At 44.4% G+C, this 26,753-nt stretch overlaps 1 protein-coding gene across 14 annotated transcripts in view; it reads left to right on the top strand.

Annotated features, from left to right (window-relative positions):
* MYZAP (myocardial zonula adherens protein) overlaps positions 1-26,753 on the top strand; it is a 135,961-nt gene that overhangs the window by 38,444 nt on the left and 70,764 nt on the right. For 13 of the 14 annotated variants that reach the window (XR_009500816.1, XR_009500818.1, XR_009500817.1 and 10 more), the window contains 3 exons: positions 9,179-9,265; positions 20,685-20,840; positions 24,351-24,443. Coding sequence is in view for 10 of the 14 variants with exons in the window: in XM_059913192.1 (XP_059769175.1) it covers positions 9,179-9,265; positions 20,685-20,840; positions 24,351-24,443 (336 nt within the window). In the remaining 4 variants the exon portion in view is untranslated. Of the gene's footprint in view, positions 1-9,178; positions 9,266-10,189; positions 10,280-20,684; positions 20,841-24,350; positions 24,444-26,753 lie in introns of those variants that run through there. The other variant, XM_059913194.1, reaches the window with a different exon arrangement.

Genomic DNA, 26,753 nt, shown 5'->3' with positions numbered 1-26,753 from the left:
TGTGTGTGCGTGTGTGTAAACTATGATCTTTGAATAATTGATATATTAAACAATGTTTATAGATCTGTGTGATGCAGGGCTAGATATTGGGATCCACTCTAACTGTGGGTGCAGACATTGTCACAGACTACCATATACAAAGTGATGGTTGTAATAGTGGGGTAGAGTGTTGACAAGGTTGTGTCGAAGCTAAAAGAAAAGGTTCTTCTTGAAGCATCTGAGGAAGGCCTCCCTCTGTAGGAGACATTTGTGTTTAGTCTTGCAGGATGAGTGGGACTTTGTGAGGCAATTGACATCACTGAGATACTGAAAAAAGGAAATATGATTCTTCTAAATGGGACTCTTGGCATATACTGTATAACAGTGGTGTATTGGACCTGCTTCAGGGCAAAACACTTATTTTTTGGAAAAACAAGAACAGGATGCCTTGAAAATAAAATTGTAGACCAACCAAGTGAAAAGCAAAAAAGTGTTCCCTAAGTTGAAAGTTTTTCAATAAACTCTGTATTGTTCTGTCTTTCCTCTGAGATATTGGACAAGTGATGGTCTTGAACAGTAACAAGTTAGCCATTAAAATAACATTTCTGTTTCATCCAAAGAGCTTACCAAATTAGGGACTGCAGGGGAACCAGGATGTGTTGATCCAGGCGTTCAAGCCAACCAGAAATGGCGCTGACAGCTGACACTGAGCAGGGAGTTCTCTGAGTCAGCCACCAGGGTGGTATGGCCAGACCAGACTGTCACTAGTTATCCTTTGTTCAATAGCTGCCACCTACAATTTGTACTTCCTTCTTATCTGAAGTCTCTCAAGGGAAAAAAAAAAAAAAACAGGTGGGAGAGTAATTTCTGTCAGCTGATAAACAAAGCTCTGAGAGGCATTTATGGATGCCAACCAGCAGGGGTTATAAAATTAAAAAAAAAAATCTGCCTTCAAACCAGTTGTGCACTAAAAATAGTTTTATCTATGGCAACAGCAGGAAGATAAATTGGCTGGAGAATAACCATAGACAGGTTGATGACCTTGGAGAATAAACGTTTTTTAAAAGGTTGACGTTGCTTTGTGATTTGGAAAGGGATTTTGTAAATGCAGCTAATCCCACTGAATGAGACTTTGCAGTGAAAGGTCAGTGGTGTGGCCAGGTTGTGTGCTTTGGGGGGAAGGCACGTGTTGCTTTGGGCAGCCAGATATATTTGGTTGAGCTGTTCAGCGAGGGTGGTGTGAGATGATAGACTTGTCAAGGGTTCCCCCAGCACCATGCTCTGTCGATAATAAGAGACTGTTGGCTACTGTTACTGGTATCGTGGCCCCTCAGTGGCACATAAAAAACAAAACCAAACCCAACAAGGCCACAGGGATAGGACTGTCTCGTGGCCTGCTCTTGCCAATATTTCTTTGTATTTGGCAAAGGCTTCCTCCGTTCACAGCTGGAATGGGCTGCTCAGTCATTACTTCCTCACTCTCCTGGGTCCCATTTCTGTCTGATAGGCTCAAAAGAAAGAATTCTCCTTAGCTGGCCGGTGAATGGGTCAGACAGGTGTTTACCTCACTTCCTTTTCCTTTCACAGAAACATCTATGTGCATAACTTCTGTATCATCCTATGGGGCTCTGAGGAAGGGACACTGGGCATTGTGGGACCTCAGCGTCTGGTGGAAGGAAGCTGGCTGCAGCATCCCCCAGGGAGGGGATGGGCAGGGGGCCCGCTGTACTCAGAAAACAGTTGGCTGCTCCCCTGGGACCTCCTGATCCCAGTTGAGGGGTTTTAGCCAAAAAGCCTCTGCCACTAAGAATTGATAGTTGTAGGCTCAGAAAAAAAATGTCCTGACTTCTCTACTTTGGTTCACCCATCTCGCTGTGTCAGATGTAGGATGAAGGGACCTGAGTTCTGGGGATTCTTAAGGAAACCTGAGACCCGGAGGCTGGGTTTTACCACTGAGCTTCTGGTCACTTAGGAAACCCTTTCAGGTCAGCCTCAAAAATTGTAGAATTGAGTGCAGGGAGCTATGGATCCTGGGCCAACTAACTAGAGACCAAGTTGAAATGTTTCGATCTAAAATATAATACTTTCAGTGATTACGTGTGTTACGGTCTTCTTGCTTCCTGCAGCCATCTCTCTCAGCCGAAAACTGTCCTGGTAGATATTCCCCAGCACACAGAATAGTAACACAGAGGTACTTACCTCTTTCCCTCCTTAGAAGAGTGATATTTCCTAAATGTCAGTCACCTTGTTGACTGTTCTTTGTCTTTTAAGGCCAGAGTGATCCCTCTAAAATGCAGTTACCTAGCTCCTCTACTTCAAGACCCCCCTCAGTCTTGTACCCCCAGGAACAAGCACAAACCCCCTTAGTTTAGTACCCAGGGCCTTCTGATCTGGCCTTTGCCTTCCCCTTCCCCCTCCTCATGCATACTCTTTGCGGATGTCCCCAATTACTTGCTGTTCCCCAAGCTTTTGATGCTGTTCCTCGCCTCTGACGAAGGGTCAGCTCCTCCAGGAAGTCTGCTCTGAACCCCCTCTTCCGTGTTCCCCTAGAGGCCTGTGCACCCCATCATTGCTCCTATCTATGATTAGCTACTTGAGAAGGTTTCAGGACCCTGCCTCCCCAAGCCTGGTGTAATAGGTGCTTAAAAGGAAGAGTGTCACCAGGGTCCTCAAACAGCCACACTTAACACTGAGTTGGCAAACGGGAAAACAGGAAGAGAAGCTTGGGATGAAGCCAGCCCGTGACCTCTGGCCCACCTGGGCAGGAAACAGATGTCCTGTGGATGGGAGTGTCGGCCCAGGTGAGGAGTTTGACAGCTCTGGGAAGGCCTCCAAATATTCCAGGTGCTTCATCCTGTTGCACTGTCGGAGTTTCATTCCTTTGGTTAAGTGAGTGGTTCTCTACTCTGGTTACGTACGGAATACCGAGAAGCTTAAAATACCTCTGCCCAGGCCCCAGCCCAGACCGTCTAAATGAGAACATTGGAAAGTAGAGAATAACATCAGCATTGTTTAGGCAGCTCCCTGGGTGATTCTAATGTGCGGCCGAGGATTGGAACTCTTCCTTCCAGGGTTGCTCTACCAGACAGCTTTCCTGGAAATGCAGACAGTCCTGGGCCTGTGTTCTGAAAGGTCCCTTTGCCTTGGTGGAAGGGCAAGGTGGTGGTGGGGGTCAGGGTGGAGGAGTCATAACACACCAGGTCACACTGGTGTCTGTGTGTGTTCGTACCTGTGTTTTTCTCTCTGGGTCTTGGCATTCGGGGCACATGGTGAGCCTGGTACAGATGAGCCACCTAGAGCAGGAAGGAGAAGTCACCATCCTCCTACTTATGAATTTTGTCTGGTGTCAGCCCTGACACAGAAAAGGGGGTTCCAGGACACTTTATACCGCCTGGAAGAAGCGTCCAAGTACGTAGGTTAAGGGTTGGCAAGCTACAACCCCGTAGTCAGATCCAGCCCTCTACCTGTTTTGTATACTCTGAGCTAAGAATGGTTGTTACAGGGCTTGCAGACCCTCAGTGTTTACTATCTGGCCCTTTACGGAAAAAATTTGCCCCACCCTGATGTAGATAATCAGGCCTGCAAGTTCAGGACCAAAGCCTACTTCAAAGTAAGAGGCCTACTTCAGACGGGGCAGGCCCTGTTCCGCCTGTGTATTCCAGAGATTTTATGCTTGTGCTGAGCAGAGGGATTGTGGTGTCCGTCCTCCCAGCCACAACCTTAGTGGCCACACCTTCTGTTGTTAGGCGGAGCTGGGCAAGGGTCCCACGGTCACAAAGTGGACCAGGCCTGAGGGAAGTGTAAATGCACTTGGCTCATTTCCTTAGGGAAATCCATGTTCGTAAACTGATGAGCAAACCCGGCACCTCCCTAGGTCATCTTCACCCCTTTTTATTTGAGAGGGACAGTTTTCCCTTGGGTGAGCCCAGGTACCTGAAGCTGAGAGCATGATGGTACGTGGATCCCAGAATCCCCCCTCCATGGGGACCAGCTTTCTGCCTCCACAAAGGGGGTCAGAAACAAGTCCCCAGAGGCCCGACTTTGCTCCTAGGTGCCCTGATTGCAGACAAGGGCTCGGTTGTGTATCTTCTTGTGGAAGAGGCTTGAATGCTCGCTGCCCCTGCCTTGCTATTCCTCCCATGGGGGTTGGTTTGAAGAAAGTGGAAGGCTCTCTGGGGAGTTTTAGGTACATTCTCCTTACTGTGTTTTAGTTCAACCTAAAAAGAAACCCACACTGATATTTACTGAGCAGGGCCTATTATGTGTTGATACTGTGCTGAGTGCTGTAAGGGCTACAGAAGCAATTAAGGTACAAAGCCTACCTGGGAGCCCTGTTTCCCCCTATCCAGTCCATGTTGTTGGGTGTGGAACATAATAGGAGGTACTCAATAATTGCTATTGAATCACTGAACTCAGGTTTGGGTGTTAGTCCCTTCCTCCAGAAATTTAAATGGCTCCCCCATGTCTTCCATCAGGCACTTGTAGCTTCTCAGAGTTTGGCCCCTACCTGTTTGTCCATTTTCCTCCCCTACTGTTGCTCAGGCTGCAGGCCCATTTACCATTTTCAGAACATGCCAATGTCTATGCCTTTGGCCAGCCTGGAATGACTGCCTTGCCTGGTAATTGTCTGTTGTTATTCTGATGATGGATTCTCCCAACCTCACTGACCCAAGCAGTCCTTTCTGTCTTTCTATACCCAGCTCAAATGTCATCTCTAGGAGCCTTCCGACGTACTCCCACCTCCAGTTAAGATGATTGTTCTCCTTCCTATATTCCCAGGGTAAAAAAGACAACTTACAGAGTTCTAAGCCCTAACTAAGTTCTAAGCCTAACAGTTCTAACTGTTCTAAGCCCTTTTCATTAGTTTTTTCATTAGTTTATTTAATCCTCACCACAATTTCAAGAGAGTGGTTCTGCAGTATTGTTAGCTGTGTTTTACAACTAAAGTAACTGAAGCAATAAAGATTAAGTAGCTTTCCAAAGGTTTCATAGCTAGTAGGTGTCAGAACCAAAATTGGAGCCCAGAAGTGCAGTTCCATCGTGCCTTAACCACAAACTACCCTGTCTCTCCCAATATTATATTGGTTATACCAAGTGCTCTTGATTGCCCTTTGTGGGTGTGTTTCTGGATTATGAGCCTCTATGGGCATGGCTGTTTCTTTTCCATATTAGTACCCTCATAGCCCTTAAAAGTATTTTACAAGAGGTGGGTGCTCAGTACTTGAAGTACACTAAGTCCATCTTCCTGCTTTTGATGCACTAGAAGGGACCCTTTCTTATAGGGACGGCTGGTCCAGCAGTAGTGTTCAGGGTAAGTTAGATTCAGCTCTCCTCAAAGTTCAGAACACAAGGCTGAGCCAGCTGCCGTGGGAACCCCTGGGAATAAACTACCTTACCTGCCTCTCAGGTACTGTCCAGCCTGGGCTGCTGTGGGTATTATGTACCTGAGTGTCAGGAAACCATGAAGGTCAGCATCGTAAAATGCTCAGAGAGATAAGCAACGCTGCCTTGATCTTACTCAGTGGGACATTTTCCCATGGGGAGATTCCTGAAAGTGAATGACTAAAGGGAGGTAAACTCTACTGGCTCAACCTATCGGATGCATTCAGGGGTTACTTAGTGCTTCTGTAAAGAAATTCAGAGTACTTTTTAGACCTTTGGGATGTTCTCTTTGCTGCTCCTGAAGCAGTCCTGTGGGTCTAGGAAGGACTGATCTCTCTCTCTCTCTCTCTCTGTCTGATATAGTTGCTCTCAATCTTTATTTTTGCTATGACTACTACGATTTTTAATTTAAAAACTTACACATACTTGGAACAGGTGTAGACATCGCAGAAATCCCACTTTCCAAAGATCGCCACCACTACCACCAGCAGCAGCTGGTTGTGTTTCCTTAAAGACATTTTTTTCCCCCCACAAATCTACACAAATTATCAGATTGTATTTAAAAAACAAAAATGGAGTTATTGTTAACATTTTTCCCCCAGCACCTTTCTTTTTTTCATGTGACAGTACATTTGACCATCTTATTAGGAAGGGTCTGATCCTGTTCCAAGCTGGGTTTGAATTGCATCTGTATAGTCAGTCCATCTGTGGGTCAGCACTGATTACAGAATGCAAGCACCACGTGTAATCCATGCCTTACTGTTTCCATAAAAGCACTTCTAATGACAAGAGTAAACACTCTACACAGGGGCCTGGGTGTAGCCGCAAGCACCTGCTGCACCTGCCAGATAGCTTTGAAGTCAGATGTTTATTTTACATGTTCATTTTATTTTAATTCATTACCTATCACCAGGTAAAACTGATAGTTTAGAGAAATGCATTCTCTTTATCCTGCGGCTTTGCATACCGTAGGGTATACATGGCTCGGGGAGACTTTCAGGAAGTGTGTTGAGGAATATCGGAGTTCTGAGTGGACAAATAAAGAATTGTCTCAATCAGGGGGAGGGGACTTCTCATTTTGAGTGATTGGACCCATGAGGTCCCTTCTGGGCCTTGTCTTTTCTTCAGTTTTTTAGTTTATTCTGAAAATTATTGCCATTAGGGATTACCCCTCTAGGGCAATCAGCCTAAAAAAAGGTATCACTTGCAGTACTAATACCCACTAGATCCGTTGACCAAATTGTTTAGTATTATGAAAAGCAGAGCCGGGAAGCCAATTAAGCCTATATCATTTTGGAGTTTGTAGGATGATGATAATATCTAGATAATAATAAAAATATCTAACACTGACAGAGGCTTACTATGTGCCAGACATCTTCCTTTACCTGCCTTTTACCCTTGAGATTCAGAGAGATTAAATAGCTTGCTCATAATCAACACAGCCTAGTAGGTGTTGGAACCTGTGTATGTGCGTGTGCACCTGTGTAGGTATATACATGTGTGCGCACACTGTGTGTGTGTGTGTGTGTGTGTGTGTGTGTGTGATGTGGTGCAGGAGAAAAGCCCTTCCTTTTCTCTGCAAAACTGTGCTGTGGCTCAGATCCAGCCTACCAGACAAGATTATTGAGCATCACAGACTTGGATTACCTGCCGGGTGTGAGTTACACTTTGATGTCTGTGCAAATGCCAGCTGTTTTCAGCCAGTCCAAGTGGCCTGAAGTCAAAGGGTTACCTTTCTCTGGAGGCCCTCGGATTCCCATCAGTGTTGTGGATTGTCAGCTAAGAGAGCTACGTGCTGGGATGGCTTGGTTTTTCTTTGGCCAGCATGACTGGCGATGAGCTTTGAAGGTTTATTGCAAAGTTGGCCATGTGTCAGGCCACATCTCACCCTGGGGTCCCTGGAGTCAAAGCTTGCCCAGAGGAGAGTGAGGATGAAGAAGGATCTTGAAACCAAATCACATGGCTGAAAGAACTGGGGTTGTTTAGTGCAGAAGAAAGGAGGTTCAGGCCTGTGAAGAGTAAAGGGAATTCTGTTGCAGTCCCCGAGGGCACCCTGGGTCCATTAGGTAGGAGTTCTGAGGAAGAACTTATAAGTTCATTATCAGGAAGCTAGAGGTGTCAGGGAGCAAAATGGGGTACCTCAGAGGGAGGCAGAGGTGTGTGTGGAAGTGCTGATGTGTCCCAAATGTGCTCTCACCTGTACATGGAAAATGTTACCCTCAGTCTGGGTGTCCACCTGCCAGGTACACTGTTGGGTGAGGGGGTTCCTTCGTAGGCTGGCAGGTTGGCATTCAAAGGTCTTTTACAATCATATAAAACCCTGGGCTTCTTGAATGCAGGGTACTTTTGCTCAGAAGCCGCCCTGGGGACCAGTGCAGATCTGTGACCCTGCAAACCAGGTTGCGGGGTGTATTAGTTTGCTAGGGTTGCTGCAAAAATGTACCACAAGCCAGGTGACTTAAGCAGCAGCAATGTATTGTCTCACGGTTGAGGAGACCGGAAGTCCAAAATCAAGGTGTCAGCAGGATTGGTTCCTTAGGGGGGCTGTGAGGGAAGGGTCTGTTCCAGGCCCTTCTCCTTCGCATGCTCACATGGTGTTCTTCCTGTATGTGTGTCTGTCTCCCAATTTCCCCGTTATATAAGGACACCAGTTATTTGGGATTAGGTCCCACCCTAATGACCTCATTTTAACTTCTGTAACCTCTATAAAGACCCTATTTTCAAATAAAGTCACGTTCTGAGGTGCTAGGGGTTAGGACTTCAACATAATACATTTTAGGGGGACACAATTCAACCCATAACAGGGACAAGCAGTGCTCTCCTGAGTGCAGTTGGCTGTGGGCCGGGCACTCTGGGTGCTGCTTTGGCCCTCTGGGGTTTTGTTGTTGTTGTTGTTTTAATGGTAGGATCACTTCTATCTGGAAAATGTCACAGTAGGACCAGGCTGTGACAATAGGGTGAAATAAACATCATGTGGCGTTAAGTACATTGTCATTGTTGTGCAACCATCACCACCATCCATCTCCAGAATTTTTTCATCTTTTCGAACTGAAACTCCATACCCGTTAAAGGATAACTCAGCCCCTGGCAACCGCCATTCTGCTCTTTGTCTCTGTGAATTTGACTGCTCTAGGGACCTCATGTAAGTGGAAGCATATTGGATTTGTCCTTTTGTGCCTGCCTTATTTCACTTAGCATAATGTCCTCAAGTTTCCTCCATGTTGTAGCATGTGTCAGAATTCTCTTCCTTTATAAGGCTGTAGAATATTGTGTTCTATGTACGTACCATATTTTATTCATTCATGCATTGATGGACATTTGGGATGTTTCTGCCTTTTGGCTGTTGTCAATAATGCTGCTGTGAACATGGGTATATAGACTTTTTTAAAAAATGTTGTGATTAAACTTGTACATGTCTGTTATAGGAAAAGCCAACACAGAGTCAAGTAGAAAGCACCCTCCTACCCCATCACCACTGTGTATAGTTTGGCCTCTATCCTTCTAGCTGTATTTTGGCCCATGGTTGTGAAATCAGATCGTTCTGTACTGTCACGGAACATGAGCCATTTCAAAAAATGTTTGAACTCTGTGAAACTATTCAGTAGTTTCTTAAACAAGGAAAACATAAAACATAAGCAGTGAGGTGATGAGTGCCTGTGATGGGCCAGGCAAAGGCTGGTCTTACCCCAGCGTCCCCTGTGAGATTGGTACCATCATCACCATTGCTAAGTAGGGGAGAGAGGCTCTGAGAAGCCCCAGGTCATCCGGCTGCTCCAAATGCAGGTTCATAACAGGCCTCTTCTCTCGTCTCTCTTAGGCAAATGTCTGCAGACTACGGCTGACCGTACCTCCTGAAAGTCCAGTGTCTGAGCCAAGTGAAAAGAAGGTTGAAAGAAGAGAGAAGGTAAGCCATCTCTGAAGCGAAGCCCTGGCCAGTTCCCATCTTTGTACTCTTTTATTTTAACCCCTTTTCCTGCCATCCTCCATCCAGGCTATTCACAGAGCCTGCATGTCAGCAGCTGTGTGATGAAAGGCCCTCTTGAACTTGCTCCCCGTCTGCCATCTTCCCAGAAGTCAGGCTGCTTTGCTGCCTTCTGTCCCTGCTCTTGCTTCTTGGTGAATGCAGGCTCCGTGTGGCCTTGAGGCTCCAGGAGTGCTGGCCTTAGTGACAGGTGCTGTGGCTGGGAACGTGTTTTTCCTGAAACAGCCTCATCCTGTTGAGTCCAAGGGCCCATTGTGAGCTGCCGGTGGGGCCTGAGCCTTTCCCTGTGGCTGGAGCCGGAGGCCCCGCTCACATGGTGGAGGGGTTGCCTGGAGAGGTGCAGCCAGCGGCAGCTCTGGCACGACAAGGGCACCCGGCTGCAGGGAGGAGGAGTTGCGCAGACATTTTGGTGCCAGCTGCTGTGCTACACGCTGGGCCACAGAGATAACTCTGACCTTGGCCTTGCCTTGAGAAACTCGTCGTTTTGCAGGTGAGACAGACGTATAAATAAACCAAGAGGACGTGATCGTTCGAGTGTTAGGCTCCAGAAGTGTAAGCAGGGCTCTGGGAACATGGAGAATTGGGCCATATCAAAGGACCCAGAAGCCTGTTTGAAAGGGCTCTCACTGGTAAAAATGGAAAAATTTCAACATTAAAAAGAATTAATGACAGGGATGAGCCCTGGCACATTGAATAATAAAAAAAACCTCATGGGTTTATAGTAATAATCAGAGAGAGAGATTCAGAGAGAGATTATAGAAGGGAAAGCTCTTCTTTATATGACATCGGCTGATAAATTTAGAAAATCTCTGCTTTGTAACCCCCAGGTCAGGTCATCAATGAATGCAAACACTAATTGGTGGAAGATTACTGTGGAGCAGTATATTCATGTGAGCTCAAGAGTATTACCTCACTGATCACTTACTGACTCTAAAGGTACAATATGCCACAATATGGTAGCCAGTAGTTCTACCAGGTGATCTGATTCAGCATTACCAATAGTGGGCAGCCTGGTATTATGTGACTTCTGATGTGATACAGTTCAGAAGTAAACAATGTTACCAGTAATATTCACGCCAAACTTGTTTAATTGAATCTAGTAATAAGGACACAGAAAAAGCCAAAATGTAGGACTGTCTACAAAAAATCAGCCAGGCTCCCTTAATAAATTCAATGTTATTTAAGAAAAATGAGAATCTATCGGAGATAAAAGGGACTAGAGAGACTTAATATCATTATCATGAATTAAACCTTAATTAAATCCTGGATCCAAAAAAAGTCTATAGAAGATATATTGGGATAACTGTACAGTTTTGAATATGAACCCATATATTACATATTATTGAATAAATAGTACTTTTCTTACTTGTGATAACGGTACATTGGTTACGTAGTTTATTCTTCCAGCTTCTCTGTACCTTTGAACATTCTCCAAAGAAAAAGTTTGGGGGTAAAAGCTCATAACCAAAGAGAGCGGGAGTGGTCAGGCTTTGGCTGCTGGACCCTGGCTGATGCCCAGGGGCCTGTGTTGCTGGGGGAAGGGGTCCCCTTCTGCCCTCACCAATCCCCTCCCTGTCCTTCCTTTCAAAGCTGATAGATTAGTCAGAGAAGTGGCCCTGGGCTGTGTCCAGGGGTTAATGGGCAGCTTAGCACATGGGGAATCAGAACGAGTGCTTGCTGGAGAAAGGGGCCCAGGCTGGGGTGAGTGACAGGACAAGGGCCCCGTATGCATGGTAGAGACAGTGGGAAATTTGGTCTTTGGGAGTTAGACCCGAGCTGCACGCCTGGGGAGGTGTTGGTGAGGGGCTTCTGGGTGCTGACACTGGGACAGTGGGTGCTGTGAGGCACCGGAGGGCATGTCACTGCACTAGAATAGTCAAGTATTCCCGAAGGAAGAGGCAATGTGTTCTATGCCATAGACCCTCCTTTTTTTTTTTTTTTTTTGTTGATCAAAACGTCATCCTGAACCAGGATGTAATCCAGGTGAAAGTGGCGCTGGTGGGGGACAAAGTCCTTCCAGTCTCCCTGCACCCTACACCCTCCCGCCTGGGAACTCAAGGGGCGTGCGGAGAAATGCTGGGGGAGAGGATGCGCCAGGATGCTTCTTAGACTGGGTGGACCAGGTGTGCAGCCTGAGTGCCCATCTCTGATGCATCAGTGACTCACTGCAGAAGAACTGGGGTAGAGAGGAGGAGGGTGCGGCTGGCTGTTACCCCAGAACCGAAGTCCTTGGGTGGTGGCCGCACTTGAAGGTCCTGGTGGTAACTGTGAGGCTGTTCTGGGTGATTTCGTCACCATGTCCTAGACAGGTGCCTGGTCTTGAGTCATTGGGAGCCAGAGGCAGGCACCAGCAAGGAGGCCCTGGGGGTGCCAGCTCCTCTGATGTGCCTTCAGTGTGCCTGCCCCTCTCTGTGACATCATACATAGCCCACAAAATTGCAAGATGCCGGGAACACTGGTGAAGTGACTTTGGTTCCTTTGGAGGGGTCTGCGGCGTGCAAAGGCGGGGTTTGGAGCTCGCTCGGATATAGAAGCCGTTAAGTGGCCCAGAGTGGGTTGCTGATAAAGCGAAACTTCTCAGAGGATTTCCAGGGCCCTGTTAGAGCTTCAGCCGGCTGAGGGCAGGACCGGGCCTTGTTCTTTTTCACAGTCATGGAGGATGCTTAGTGTCTTTTGAGGACCTACGGATGCCATGGGGCAGCCGGCCACACACAGACACCACTGCCAGCTGGGCCATTCTGTCTACTGGCCCCAAATCATCAGGAAGAGGAATTACTCGCAGTGGAGGGGGGGAAGGGTGTAGCAGGTGGTACAGGTTGCCCAGCTTCAGGATGGGGTGTTTGGAGGCTTCTGGAGGTAATCACAGCAGAGGCAGCGTCTTTCTCTGGAGTCATGGGTTCCTCGGGTGGATGTGGACGGCTTCCTGCTCCTAAGGCAGATGCTCAGGTGCCTGCTCCTCTTCGTCTTTCTCTTAAGGAAGATCCCACCTGCCCCGAGACTGCTTTCCCCAGTCCCCGGATGGCTCCCAGACACTTTGTTTCTCTGCTATTAGTTTCCTCATCTTTCAAGTAGGCACATTAAAGCCTAGCTGCAAAGAGTAACTGAGCTAGTATATGCAAAGGTCCCACCACAGTGTCTGGCCTGGAACACCGATTAGAGAGGCGATGACTTAGTGCCAAATCGCTTCCCCTTGTTTGTCAAACCCAGTGGCCCTGGTTCTTCGCTTTTCTCCCCTGTCCCCCCTGGAGAAGTCATTCTCCTTCCTGAAACTGCCCGTCCTGCATCTCCTCCTCGCTCTTGGGCTGTGCCTGCTGCATCTTTTCTGATGTTATGATGTCCCCCTCTGAGCATCCCTCTGCCAACACACCTGGGCCTCGCCTCCTCACTCTGCACAAACCTTACCTCAGAGAACTCCTCCGTACACAGGTTGGCCTCTTTGGGGGGGATGCACACCCCGTACATCAGCTTTGCTCTCCCGAGTCCCCGTCCTACTGGTGGCTGAGTTGGTGTTCAGTGTTCTCTGCATGGTGTTACTTTTATGGACAGATATTTTATTGCTGTATTACCATTATTTTAGTATTTAAAAGTATGACATCTGGATCATTTATGAGTCTCTGCCCAGCCACTCTCAGTTTATCCAAGTCTCCTCATCCTTCAAGGCCCTACTGAAGGCCCGCTTCCCCAAGACCTTCCTGGACTGCCTGTGCTTGGGTGATTATCCCCTCTCTTGAGCTACAGGATACCCAGGCTACCCTCTCCCTTGGCACCTAGCCATCTGCTGCTAAGCACTCCACATATCTATACATACATATTCCTGCAACATCCGTGTACAACATGTACATATATACACACACATAAAAATGTGCAGTCTTAATTTTGCCCACAGTTGGCGCTTAGTGCATGACTGTGGATTATGATGATTCAGTTTTGTATTAGTTTCCTTGGGCTGCCATAAAAAAGTTGCACAAACTGGGGGGCTTAAACAACAGAAATTTATGGTGTCCCAGTCTTGGAGGCTGAAAGTCCGGGATCAAGGTATCAGCAGGGCCTTGCTCTCTCTGAGGGCTCCAGGGAAGAATCCTTCCTTGCCTCTTTCAGCTTCTGGCGGCTCTTGGCAACCCCTGGCTGTGGCAGCATCACTCCAGCTTTACATGCTGTTCTCCCTGTGTGTGTTTGTCTCTGAATCCAATTTGTCCTCTTTTTGTAAGGACACTAGTCATATAGGATTAGGTCTTAACTCCAGTGACCTCTTCTTAACTTGACCCTGTCTCCAAATAAGGCCAAATTCTGAGGTACTGGGGATGGGGGCTCCAACATCCTCTCTATTTGCAGGACACAGTTCAACCCATGATAAGTTTCTTTGTGGAATATTCTCACCTTAAATTGTATTAACAACTCGGGCAAATGAGCGATGGACTTTTATTTGTATATTAAACGTCATTAATTATATGGAAGAGGAAATGCTGATTAGTTTGTAGACACAGATTTCGTGTTGAGGGATTGATGACATGTTTATTAAATTGTTGAACATTAAAATTAAAATTGGTAGTATATAATTTTGAAATTAAACCCCTATCATTTTCAAAGAACTTTGTGAATGTATGTATCCATGTTCCTATCCAAATCTATGTGCAGATATTCTTATGCACACACAGATACACACATACACAGAGAAGTAAGAGATAGAACCAACACCAGCTATTAAACCTTTATCGTGTTGAATCAGGGTCTCACTGCATAGTTGAATTTTAGAGAATACGATCTGAGCTCTGCCCATTCTGAGGCTGTGTGATGGTGAGGTGTTTCCAAAGTGACAAAGTAGCTTGAAGTGGATAATATTTTAATTAGCTATTAACATGCTTCTGTCATAGATGTCCTTTAGTGATTTGCATTTTTAAAGAAGTTGTTTCTCTCTCGACCTTGGAGAACCCTGAGTGAGGGAGAGCGGATATATGTGTATGTATGAAAAGTCGGGGGCTTTCCTAGCCCAGTAAAATGGTTAAAAGGAAACCTTTGCCATTCGGTTTTATAGTCCTCTTTCCCTTAAAAGCCCCGGATGAATAAGGCTGCTGAGTTCTCATCTTTGGCGTGACTGTTTATACAACATCACAGGCTGTTGCCAGATGAGGGAGTGTGCTGCCGTGATTCAGATGGGCCTGGAGCTGCCCTGGCGATAGCGTGTAGGACTCTGTGTGCCTCTCAGAGATAGCAGCCCCTGGAGGGCAAAGAGGCCTGGGCTCTAGTCCTGGCTGCCTGATCACGCGAGGTCATGGTCGGGCTGCTCAGGTCATCTCCAGGGGCCTCAGTTTCCTCTTCTAGCAAATGGAAATGTTAGCCCGGAGCCAGCATTTCCCCACATTTCTTTAGTTCTAGAACTCTATTCAAACGAATATGTATGACAGCGCCATCTGTAGAACGGTGAAAGTGCAGTGGCTCTGGTTTAACATAAGGTCAGGGCCGCGTCGGCTGCCCCAGAAGTGCTCCCGCCCCACAACCTCACTGGACACCGAGGAGGGGCCGGGAGATTGCGCACCAAGCTCTTGCATTTTCCTAGCAGAGAAACCAAGGCCAGTTCAGGGGTGAGCGTTTCACTGTCAGAGTAAATCTGGTGACTGTGATGGGAATAGCAAAAGGATCCAAGAGGAGAGAGGTGGACAGACAGGCGGAAGCATCCAGACAGATGTGGAGAATGTAGTAGGAAATCAGATGCTCGGAAATGTAAAGCCACCACCGCTAACGATAGAATCTGTCAGTTATCCGCTAGTATGCCCAGCAGTGCACTAGATGATTTATGTATATTATTCCATGTATTCCTTAAGACAAGCTTCTGAAATTGGTGGTATTATCCCCATTTTACTGTTCAGGACCCTGAAACAGTGAAGTAAGTCACTTGCACAGGGCCACACAGCTAGTAGTAGTAGCAGTTCTGTCTCGGATCTGTGCCCCGGCCCTGTCGTCATGGTGATGTCAACTTGCACACTTCCTCCTATCAGGAAAGTCTGTTGTATCAGTCAAGGTAACTTACCTAAGGTGTGTACTATACCCCTGGGTTCCAGAAAAGAACTGATCCTGCCACCTCCCCCAAGATATTCTTCTCCTTCTCTTTTTCCTGGAGTGTTTAGGCCTAAGCAGCTATTGTCTGCTTAGAATGGAGTAATATCTTTAAGATACTACTTAGAGATATCTTTATAGATAGAGTATATCTTTAGAGTAGTATAAAGAGTAATATCTCTAAGATATTAGTATAGAGTGTAGAGTAATATCTTTAAGAGGTTACTCTTAAAAGGATACTATCATTAGAACTACATTCTCTTGCGGGATTTCTGCTTGGCTAGAATTTTTCTTTCCCTTCTCATCTTTAAGCATTCAAAGTGATCCGTCTTCTTCCAAGCCTGAGTTTATTTAGGCAGTGGTCTCTATTCCGTCTGTGAGATAGTCAGAAATAACAAGTATCTCAATAAGCCAAAGGTCTCCATTTCTCTGAGGGGCCAGGGCTGCCCATCCCAGGCTGTGGAAGAGCCCCTTAGGCTCAGCTGTAGCGTTCATTTTTGTCACAATCGGGCAAAACAAAGTCAAGCATGAGTAATGACCAGGAACCATAATTTGCTACGATGGACACACAGGTCAGACAGGTCAGAGCACATTCCTGAAAGTCACCTCCTCTGCCTACAAGATGGATAGGATGTTCGGAGGCGCAGCACTTAGAGTCCCCAGGTCAGCTGCCACCCTCTGGCTGCAAGAAGAGGTCCAAAACAAAAAGTTTTGGAAATAACTTGGCTTACAGTTTTCATGTCAGTCAATCCATGTTACGGTCCATCTAAGTCATATTGGCAGCTGGACGTGTGACCAGCTGCCTGTCCTAGCCTCTGGGGTCAGGGGCTGGCTGTGGCGGTCTACCAACATCAATTTGGATTTTTGGAAAACTTGTGTTTCTGGTATTATTCTCTAAGAACCCTTCTTGACCACGGGATTTTCTTCCTTTGCACAGATCAGTGTCTAGGATGACCACATACTCTAAATATTCTGGCCTAGGCACAACTCCAAATATTCTCTCTCTCTTCTTGCCTTCAAAATGTACTTATTGAGCATCTATTAATACTAAGTATCGGGGATATAGCGGTGACTAGGGCAGATACAGTCACTGCCTCTATAGAGCTTATCTCATTGTAAGATCTTATATTCTGACTTAGGGTTTGGAAAATATGGTCATCTGTCACTGGATTCATACCCCAGCTCTCCTTCAGCAGTAAAATTCTTGCAGCAGGAGTTCAGGCTGAGTTACTTTTCTGTAGTTTTTCTTTTCTAAGGCACTTGCCACCAAGTGTATCTTTAGGGAAAACAGCCATAGCATGAGCCTGTAAGTCAGTGTTAAGCTGTGCCTACATCCCAGGGAACAGTTTCACTGAGACATTCTCTATATAGTTTACTGATGATGCCTGTTGTTAATTCTGCTGCATTGCACAGAGGGCTCTGGGATGCCCTTTCAGTTGATTGTTTCCTTTTCCCTTCTTTGGCAATAACTTTTTCATTCTGTGCATTTATTAGGGCTTTTGTTTGCAAGGCGATTTTACCTACTATTGTTTCATGCCCAGGAGGCTTTTAATAGGCCTAGTGTACATTTTTTAAAATTTGATTTTTTTTAATACACAGCAGCATTATAAAGAAGTTTAAAAAACTTTTAGTTATGGAGAATTTCAAACATAACAAAAGGAGAATTCTGTTTGTCACCCAGCTGACAACACTCAGCCTATAGTCAGTCCTGCCCCGTCTCCACCCCTGTCTACTTCCTCCACCCTGTATCCCAGATATCATAAATAGTTTAAGCATATTTCTCTAAAAGATAAAGATTATCTCTTAATATAATCACAATGCTATTATCATGCCTAAAAATTAATGTTTATCTTATGGGGAGATTATTTTAAAGGACACGAGAGGAGAAAAATTTAGCTACAAACACAGTGCCAAACGTGTCAGCTCTTTTCATTTTCTTCTGGGTTCTCCAGTTTTTGACCAAAAGTATACTGACCTTTCATAAAAATGATAGCAGTCTCAGCTCCTTTGCAACTTTTTCTGGATATAGATTTTACGATTGGGACAAATATCATCTCCCTGTCCCTCCATCTAAGAGGAACAAAGGAAGTTCTCTTCAGGGGACCATATTTACATATTCTGGGTAATTCCCCAGAACCGCTTCCAGCTTCTGAAGCTCCCTATTCATTCAGCAAATATTCACTGAGAAACTCCTTAAGTGGTGATCACTGTTAGAGGCCAGGGATTATGGTGGAAAAGAAGACAGACAAGACTCTAGACTTTCCGGAACTTCCAGTTGGCAGGGGAGCAGGCCTTACGTATATTAACGATGCTGATAGTCACCCCATTGTGATTGTGGTAAGTGTTGTGGCGACCTGACGGTCTGAAGGGTCAGTGAAGATGACCTTGAGGGAAGGACATTTCAGCTCAGCAGTGGGCTCTGCAGGCAGAGGGAATAGCCTGTGTAAATGCCTGAGGCAAGAAGGAGGTTGGCTGATAAAGGAACAGAGAGGAGGTGGTGGGGGCCAGGGAGATGGATGCCAGGAGTCTGGAGAAGAGCCTCCCATCCCGGGCCCGTCTCCTCCCAATGGCCCTGGACCTGAGGGCCCGGCTCTTGGCTCCCCTAACCCTGAGGTCTGTGGGCCGCAGGGACATGTGTGTTCCAATTCCTCTCCTCTTAGCTATGCTGAAGGCTTTCTGGTTAAGGAAGGGGCCTAGATTTGGAAAGACACACACAGGCACTTGAATGCTACCACCTTGGAAGAAAGAGTAATGTTTACACACTAGGGTTACTGTGAAGATTAAATATTGTATAATAAAATGGCTAGGCAACAAATATTTTCCCCTTCTCTTTCTTTATAACCATCCGTTCCCTTTCCCTGTCCTCACGCTGCCTCAGGAATCCTGTCCTTGTGGGACGGCCCATGCTGGTGGCCCTGCCTCTGAGCAGAGAGCCCTGTGCTGGGCCCTTCCCTGTGGGTCTGTCATTTAGACCCTGACCTTGTAATAATTTTCTAGTTTTCATTTTTTGAAAATTAAAATAAAAATGATCAATTCAAAGATAATGCCTGTTATTTCAAACTAATTAAAAAATAGAATACAGAAGAGCATAAAGGGAAGAGTGAAATCCCATTTCACTGAGGAAACTATCATTAACAGTGTGGAGTCCATCTTTCTAGGTGTTTTACATACTCAAACACACACTTCTAAAACAAAAAATGGGAATATGAAATTTACTATTTTTTTTTACTTAACAGAACTTTGGTATCTTTCCACGTGCATAATTTTCAGATCCACGACCTCTAGGGTGGTGTTTCACAGACTGTGTTGTCCTTGGCACGTTTGTATTTGTCTCCATCAGTGATGGTCCTCATCTCCCCGCGTGGGCAGGGAGGCAGAGTCCTCTGTATCCGGCCACCTGAGCATTTTCCTGTAAGCCAGGCCACCTGCGAAAACCTTTGCTTTGCAGAAATGCATTTCCCCAAAGCCTTAGGCCGACATCAGTTTGTTTTTCAGGAAGTGGGTGGAGTTGGTGACAGAAAGAGCATGCTTTGGTTTCCTGGTATGTGGGGACTTTCATTAGAGCTTTTCCTCTTCCTAATTAAATGTGTAGTAAATAAAGCAGGGATATCTAATCCCAGCTTCGCACTCCACTGAGAGCCATTTAACCCCCCACTCACCCAAACTTAGGTACCAACTTCAAGAGTTGCCTCAGTGCCCTTGGGACCCAGGTATGAGGGGCTCAAGAGGAAGCGTTTTCCAGAAGCAAATGCAGAGTGTCCCACTCCTCATGTTTTCTCTCTTAACAGGTTTGTACAGAAGAGTGGGAAGCAATGGATGTTTCGTTTTCTTAATTTTTTTTAAAAAAGCTCACATTGTAAACAAACCATACACAAGGGTATAAAGAAAAAATTGAAGTCATCATGACCTCCAGTATCCCTGCCCCTCCCCACTGTCCCCTCCTTAGATGTCGTTAATGATTAATAATTTGTCTGGTAACTTTGCTTTACTTTTACAAACTTTGACTGAATGGGATCATAAAGTACTTACTATTCTGCTGCAAATGAATGATTTTAAAATGCAAATTGTAGTTTTATATGTCAAAGATGTTTCGCAAGTGCATAGAAAGAATTTATGCAAAGGTGGTTTTAAAATTAGTGTGAGAACAGAGTTGCCATAATGGAATTCAGCCTTCTGTGGCATTGTCCCAAGGAAGATTAGATGTAGGCTGGTTTTTCTCTGAAGTCTCACTGTCTCATCTTGAGTTTTTCCTGTCCCTTCCCTTCCATATTGTGAAGGCCTACTCTGTGCCTCTACGTGTAACAAAGCCTGCGCTGTGGGGAGGTGTCCTTAGTGTCAGACAGAATTGGGCTTGAATCTAGATGTGTGACCATAAGGGAGAGACTTAACCTCTCTGAACTTCAGTTTTCTCAGCTATAAAGTGGACAGGACAGTCACCATGTCACGGTGTCATTGTGAAGATTAAACGTGTAAGGAACATTTCTAGCTTATAGTAGGTGCTCAACAAATCTTAGTTTCTCTTCCTCCTGCTTCTTGAGCCTTCAGTCTATGAAGATGTGTTAGGACTTGGACATGTTCCCCACTTCCCAAAGGTATTTGCACTTCAGCACTGATCAGAGCTTTAACTGAGAGAGTTAAGGAGCAGAAGATTCTTTTGGGGTGAAGGTATGCCACCTCTGCCTGGCTTTTCAGAAATATTTCATGAATGGTCACAACAGGTGACCCCACCCCCTTTCCTCGGAACTGGCTCCAGGGTCAGCCCTAACCTCAGAGGACAATCTGGCTGCCAGATGGCTGCCAAAATTCTTCCCTTGCGTATCTCAACCTCATGCATTTCAGGCCACACAGTTAATGATGAGGATGAAGTCATACAGAGGAACTGGTATAAAGAGAAAAACAGTATTACCAAGAATGCGAGATTTTAGACACTCACTCTTGTTATCAAGGATGGCGCACGTCCACCTGGCACCTTTGTGAGAATTAATTAAGTAAAGGCACCTTCTCTGGGAAGATAGGGCCCTGCAGATGTACTACGAGGTAAAGGAACAGAGCTTCGGTAGAGATTAGGGAAAGGTGCTTTTCCTCCAGGGTAAAGGCAGGCTCAGCCCAGGCCAGGTGTGACTTGGCGAGCAGAGGCCAGGCTGGATTTCTACTGGCCGCTCTCCCCACTGCCAGGCACCCTAGTGCTGGGTACAACCTGCATAACCATATACAGTGGGCCCATGATGACAGCTGTCTCTACGAGGCCTAAAGAGTCATTATTCTTTTCTCTCTTTCTACCCTCTTTTAGTATCGTGACCTGAGCAATGATGAACCCACCATGAAACTCCCTCAGGGTGTTGTCTATGGTGTGGTGCGAAGATCAGATCAAAACCAGCAGAAAGAAATGGTGGTGTATGGGTGGACCACCAATCAGCTGAAAGAAGAGATGAACTACATCAAAGATGTGAGTTGTTTAAGGATTTTTTTTTTCTGGTTTATACACTTCTTGTAGCATGTAAGAGGGTGGAGTTGGAAGCATTGATATGAATGTAATAAGGCATTTTGAAACAATTCTAAGTGTTATCATTGTGGATGGAAATGTGGCTACAGATCTTCATGGTAATAGGAAAAGCACAGATGTAATTCTGCAGTGAGGTATAGAGTGAATTTCTAGATGTTACTAAGTAGGGATACTCAGGAGACCAAATGGCTTCTTTCTTCCATGTATGATAAGTAGGCTCTTAAGTAGTTTTGCTTATTACATTGAACACTCCTAGTGTACGAGTTTGGACAACTGTATAAATTTGGATGCTTTTCACTGCAAGTAACAGAAAAGCCAACTTGAAAAGGAAATTTGTCTCATGTGGGGATAACTCTAGGGGTAGGTGGGCTCCAAGCAGGCCTCTCCAAGCTCCAGTTCTACTTCTCTGAGTTTCCCTTGGTTCTTTTCTCCTTCAGCCTCATGCTCATGGCACCATCTAAAAATATGATGGTGTCTGGAGGAGGAAAAGAGGACAGTCATTTCTGGTTACTCTTTAGAGACCCTCCATTAGACTTCCCCTTGTTTCTCATTGGCCAGGACCCAGGTCACGTGCCCATTCCCAAATCCATCACTGCCAAGGGGAATAGGATGACTATTGCTGGTTCAGACCAATCGGTTAGGTTGAAATGGATGGTGGGAAGTTAACCACGATAGACATTGTCCAACCCAGGCCAATTAATACAATTTTTTTGTAATTAATATTACTTTTTTTTTTTTTTTTTTTTTTTGCCATGCTGCGCGGCTTGCGGGATCTTAGTTCCCTGACCAGGGATTGAATATTACGTTTCTTTTAAACTATATGTTCTATTGAGAAATTTTGGAAAATGTAAACATGTATGAAGAAGAAAACAAAATCACCCGTAATTCTACGATTCAACCAGAACAGTTGTTAACATTTTGGAGCATTTCTTTGTAATTTTTTCATTTCTTTTTTATCTATCTATCTATATCTGTCTACTTACCTACCTGTCCCGCCATCCATCCATCCATCCATGCATCCATCCATCATCTCCATTCCTTTTTGGTCCACCCAGTGTCTCCCTAGATTGACCAGTGCCTTTGTGACCCAAACCAGAGTGATTAGATAGAGAGGCAATGAGCTGCACCAAAACACTGGCCTGTGGACTAGAAAGTGAGAAACAGGGGCAGCATGGGCAATAGAGTCCCCATAGATCTTGGATCAAGGTCTAGCTCTTTGGCCCAGACAAACTTTTGCCCTGTCTGGGCTTCAGTTTTCTCATGTATAGATTGTGGGGTCTGGGAAGGGACCCTTAAGGTCAAAACTAGTTCTTTGTGCCCCGTTTTATTTGGTTGTGTTTGCGAATAAGACATAAACACATGTTGTCAGCTTTTGTTTGAGTTTTTGAGAAGAACATCTCTTATCAAATATCAAAAATAATATATGTGCATTTCTTAATGTGTCTCGAAAGATTTGGATACTTGTATAATTTTAGGGAATAAAAAAAGATAATAAATGCTTAGCAGAGAAAATGAAGAAAAGCCAGAAGAGCCATACTCCTACACAAACATGCAGAAGGTGTGTGACAACCACCAGCCTCAGAGCCCCAGTCATCCAACCCCCAAAGATCAGTTTTAACCATTCACAGTATCCCATTCCTAATTTTCCTATGTAGGAACAGCTTGCACCTTCCTAGTTTCCTGTATTTTTCTCATGGAAATGCTTAGGCCTTCCTCACTGAAATGCCCCAAATAACATGGCACCACCACTTCAGAGGTAAACCTTCTAAACAGATTGGAGAGTTGTAGATTGCCCAAGACAAGATAGTACGTTCAGACTGTCAGGTGCCCAGGTCACAGGGGAGTAAGTGACCTGAATTTCCAAACCGCCACTGTGATCTGCAACTTAAAATTAATTTCCGGGTAAACACCTTCTATAGCTGGTTTCAGACCTATCACTCGCTCCTCATTCCTGAGTGTATTTATGGGTTTGTGTGCCCTCCCTTGCTTGTGGGTGACTCTGGCTTAGTTGGCTTCCTGCAGTATTTGCCAATGGGAGCAACACCCAGCTCCACCCACTTCCCAGTGGTGAGCAGCCCAAGAGCTAGCTCAGGACCACAGATGAGAGCCATTCTGCCTGCCCAGAATGAAAAGTTGTGCTTTTGGCTCATTTCGCCAAAATGTTTGTAGTCAATGACAAGAAAGTAGTCTTTATTACTAGAATTCACCTGGGGAGGGCGTGGTGTCTTGACTTGCCCTCTCCTTCCTGCCCTGGAGTCTCCACCAATATCCAGTCACTCCTAATAAACATGCAGTCAGTTTAAAACAACGTGCTAGTTGTGCAAGTACAGCTTCAAAATTAGGTCCCCTCATGCTGTGCCCTACACACCCATCAAACCAAACTGCTGCCTTTGAGCCTTTCCTGTGATAGAAGTTCCAGAGCATTCTGGAGAGGGCTCCCTTGAGGCTTCCTGTTCTATTCGAGGATCCCTGAGTTCTTCATCCTCCTAGGGGCACCAGAAGAAGGGGGAAGACAGAGACTATTTGTTAGGTTTTTTGTTTTTATTGAAAATATATTTAAGGCCCCGTTACTCCTCTGGAAGTCGTACTATAGAGAAATTTAAACAGAGTTTGTATAAACAGGTGTTTGGGGGATCACCTGACTTATATTTAGTGCCTTGTGTATTGTTGGTGATTACTGAGGAACTGAATTTCACTTTTACGGGCTCTCTAAGCTCATACTTTCCTACCTCATATTCCAAACATTTATTTGTTCTTTGGCAGTCAGGGCAGAGATAGGGAAAATTAGAGGTGGCTTTTGCTTTTTGGTGTTTTGGTCCTCCTAGCCATGTGTTTAGAAAGTCAACTTGTTCAACATTTCCTACTTGTAAAAACATGTGATAGGAAAAGGGGAAAATCTGGCCTGAATATGGTTTTAAGGGTGGTAGGTGAATTTCAGTAAACGAATCTTTCTTTAGAGCATGTTATTTGTATAATTAATAGTTATCAATAATTATATATAATCACAATATGCATTTATTATTATTATTATCATCAATATTATTTGGATAATTCCACCAGCTTCTAATTAGATTGATCTTCTTTCTTAATATCCCAATTGTCCTGTTCTTAAGATTGTTTTTTTTGAATATACAAATCAATTTTCACTGCAAAGTAAAGGAGCTGTTACAGTGGAGGATTACTGGACTGAATGTCAATATATGACATAGTATGAGTGTGTTTCAGGTTTGGTAATTGCAGTCATTGTTGCTTTTGTTGTGGTCATCCATGTACAATGCTTCGTGTCAGTCTATTTATCTCTTGTAAAAATAAAATACAGTGTGTGTGTGTGAAAAAAAAAAAAGATTGTTTTTTTGTGGGGCCCTTCTCTCATTAGGGTTTCTTAAATGTTTCAGAAATCTCACTTGAAAATATTGTAGCGTGATCTCTAAATAGCATCTTTGTGGGCTGCAGGTAAGAGCCACTTTGGAAAACGTAAGGAAGCGAATGTACGGAGACTATGATGAAATGAGACAGAAGATTCGACAGCTCACCCAGGAACTGTCAGTAAGTCAAATGTGGAGGGATGCTAGAGCTTAGAACTCCCTCTCAGTTGCTACTGCGTGAAGATATTTGAGTTTATGATGTTCCTTATGATGGAATCATATTTTAAATGAACCGAGGGAATTTTATCACAGAATGAAGTTTATTATTTACAGGACAATTTTTGTGGCGATAGTAATCTTTACATTCAAAGCATTCCCTCCAAAATCAGGAATAAGATGAGGAAGCCAGCTACTGCTATTATTATTTAACATTGTACTGGAGACCCTAGCCAATGGAATTAAACAAGAGAAATAAATTAAACAAGAGAAATAAATAGTTTTTAGAGGTATAAAAACTGGACAGGTAGATGTAAAACTATCACTGTTTACAAACTATATGGTGATATACCCAGAAAGCTCAAGTGGACCAATAAAAAAAACTACTATAAACAATAAAAGAATTCTGTAAGATAGCAGGGTAAAAGATTAATGGACACATGTTAGGTTTCAATATACAAAAAAACAACCAGTTAGAGGAAATAACAACAACAAAAACTACGAGGTATCTGGAAGTAGACTTTAACAAGTAGAAGGATATGCCATGTACTTAGAAAGGAAGATTCAACATCATAAGATGTTAATACCGTTCAAGTTAATATACAAATTTAATATAACCCAATAAAAATACCAACAGATTTTTATGTTGTTTTTTACAACTGGACTAGGTGGTTCCAAGGTATACAGAAAATAAATATGAAGAGTTGAAATTCTGGGGAAAAAAAGGCAATGAAGGAGACTATCCCTCTTAATATTACAAGAAATTGAGAAAGCCTCAGTGATTAAAACAGTATATAGTGGGCTTCCCTGGTGGCGCAGTGGTTGAGAGTCTGCCTGCCAGTGCAGGAGACACGGGTTCGAGCCCTGGTCTGGGAAGGTCCCACATGCCGTGGAGCAACTAGCCCTGTGAGCCACAACTACTGAGCCTGCGCGTCTGGAGCCTGTGCTCTGCAACGGGAGAGGACGCGATGGTGAGAGGCCCACGCACCGCGATGAAGAGTGGCCCCCACTTGCCACAGCTGGAGAGGGCCCTCGCACAGAAATGAAGACCCAACACAGCCATAAATAAATAAATAAATAAATACCCCCCCCCCCAAAAAAAGAAATTCTTTAAAAAAAAGAATAACAGTATATAGTATTGGCACATAAATGAATAGACATCAGTGAAAAAAAGCCCAGAAATGTACCCCAATATATGATAAATGTGGCATCTGAAATGAAGGGAGGAAAATGGACCAGTCAGTATATGGTGTTGGTACAGACTTACACCTGGGTAAATTCTGAATAGATCAAAGATGCTAAAAAATGAAACTTGCAAGTGCCAGAAGAAAATATGTGTGAATTCTTTTATACTCTTGGGGTGGGGAAGGCAGTTTCTGCCTATGACGTGCAATCCCAAAATCACAAAAGGAAAAGTTGATAACTTTGACTACATTAAAATGAAGACTAGTGCTGACAAAAACATCAAAGTCAAATGACGAGCTGGGAAAAATTATTTGCCTTCATATTATAGATAATAGGCTAATATCCTGAGTATTTAAAGAGTGCCCATGAGTCAAGAGGAAAAAGGCCACAACTCATAAAAATAGGCAAAATATTTTTGACAGATAGCTTATAGTAAAGGAAAGATGAATAGCTCTTAAATGTATGACGAGATGCTTGGCCTCATTCTCAATAAGAGAAATTCAGATTAAAATGGTACTGAGATGCTATTTTCACCTAACAGACTGGCAAAACTGCAAAAGTGGGACAGGATGCTGTATTAGCCGTGCTGTGGAGGAACAGGAAGATTGCTGCTTGGAATGTCATCTACATTACTCTTAGGGAGAACAATTCGCAGTATCTACCCAAATTACAAATGGCTACATCCTTTGACTTAGCAAGCTTCTTTCTAAGAATTTATTCTGTAGATAAAGTCTCACATATGTGAGATGATGTATATATGAACTTAGTTGTTAAGCATTGTTTGTAATAGTAAAAAGATTGGAAGCCTACACGTCCATTAAGAAGGAGAAAGTAAAATAAATTACATCTCTATAATACACAGAGTTGTAAAAAAAAAAAAAAAAAAAAGAATGAGTAAGCTCTTCAAAAAGAGATACAGAAAAATTTCAAAGATATAGAGTAAGTGGTAAAAAAAAAGCAAGACATAGGAAAATATCATATGTAGTGTGCTACCATTTATGTAAACCAGGAGGGGAAAATAAATATATCTAGACTGTTTTGTGTGTGTACACAAAGTTACTAGAAGGATCATCAAGAAAGTAATTAACAG

The sequence above is a fragment of the Balaenoptera ricei genome, chromosome 2 (assembly GCF_028023285.1).
Source record: "Balaenoptera ricei isolate mBalRic1 chromosome 2, mBalRic1.hap2, whole genome shotgun sequence".
In the NCBI taxonomy this organism is placed as follows: domain Eukaryota; kingdom Metazoa; phylum Chordata; class Mammalia; order Artiodactyla; family Balaenopteridae; genus Balaenoptera; species Balaenoptera ricei.
The sequence above is the reverse complement of the archived record's forward strand: the minus strand, read 5'-3'. Positions and strand labels throughout refer to the sequence as shown.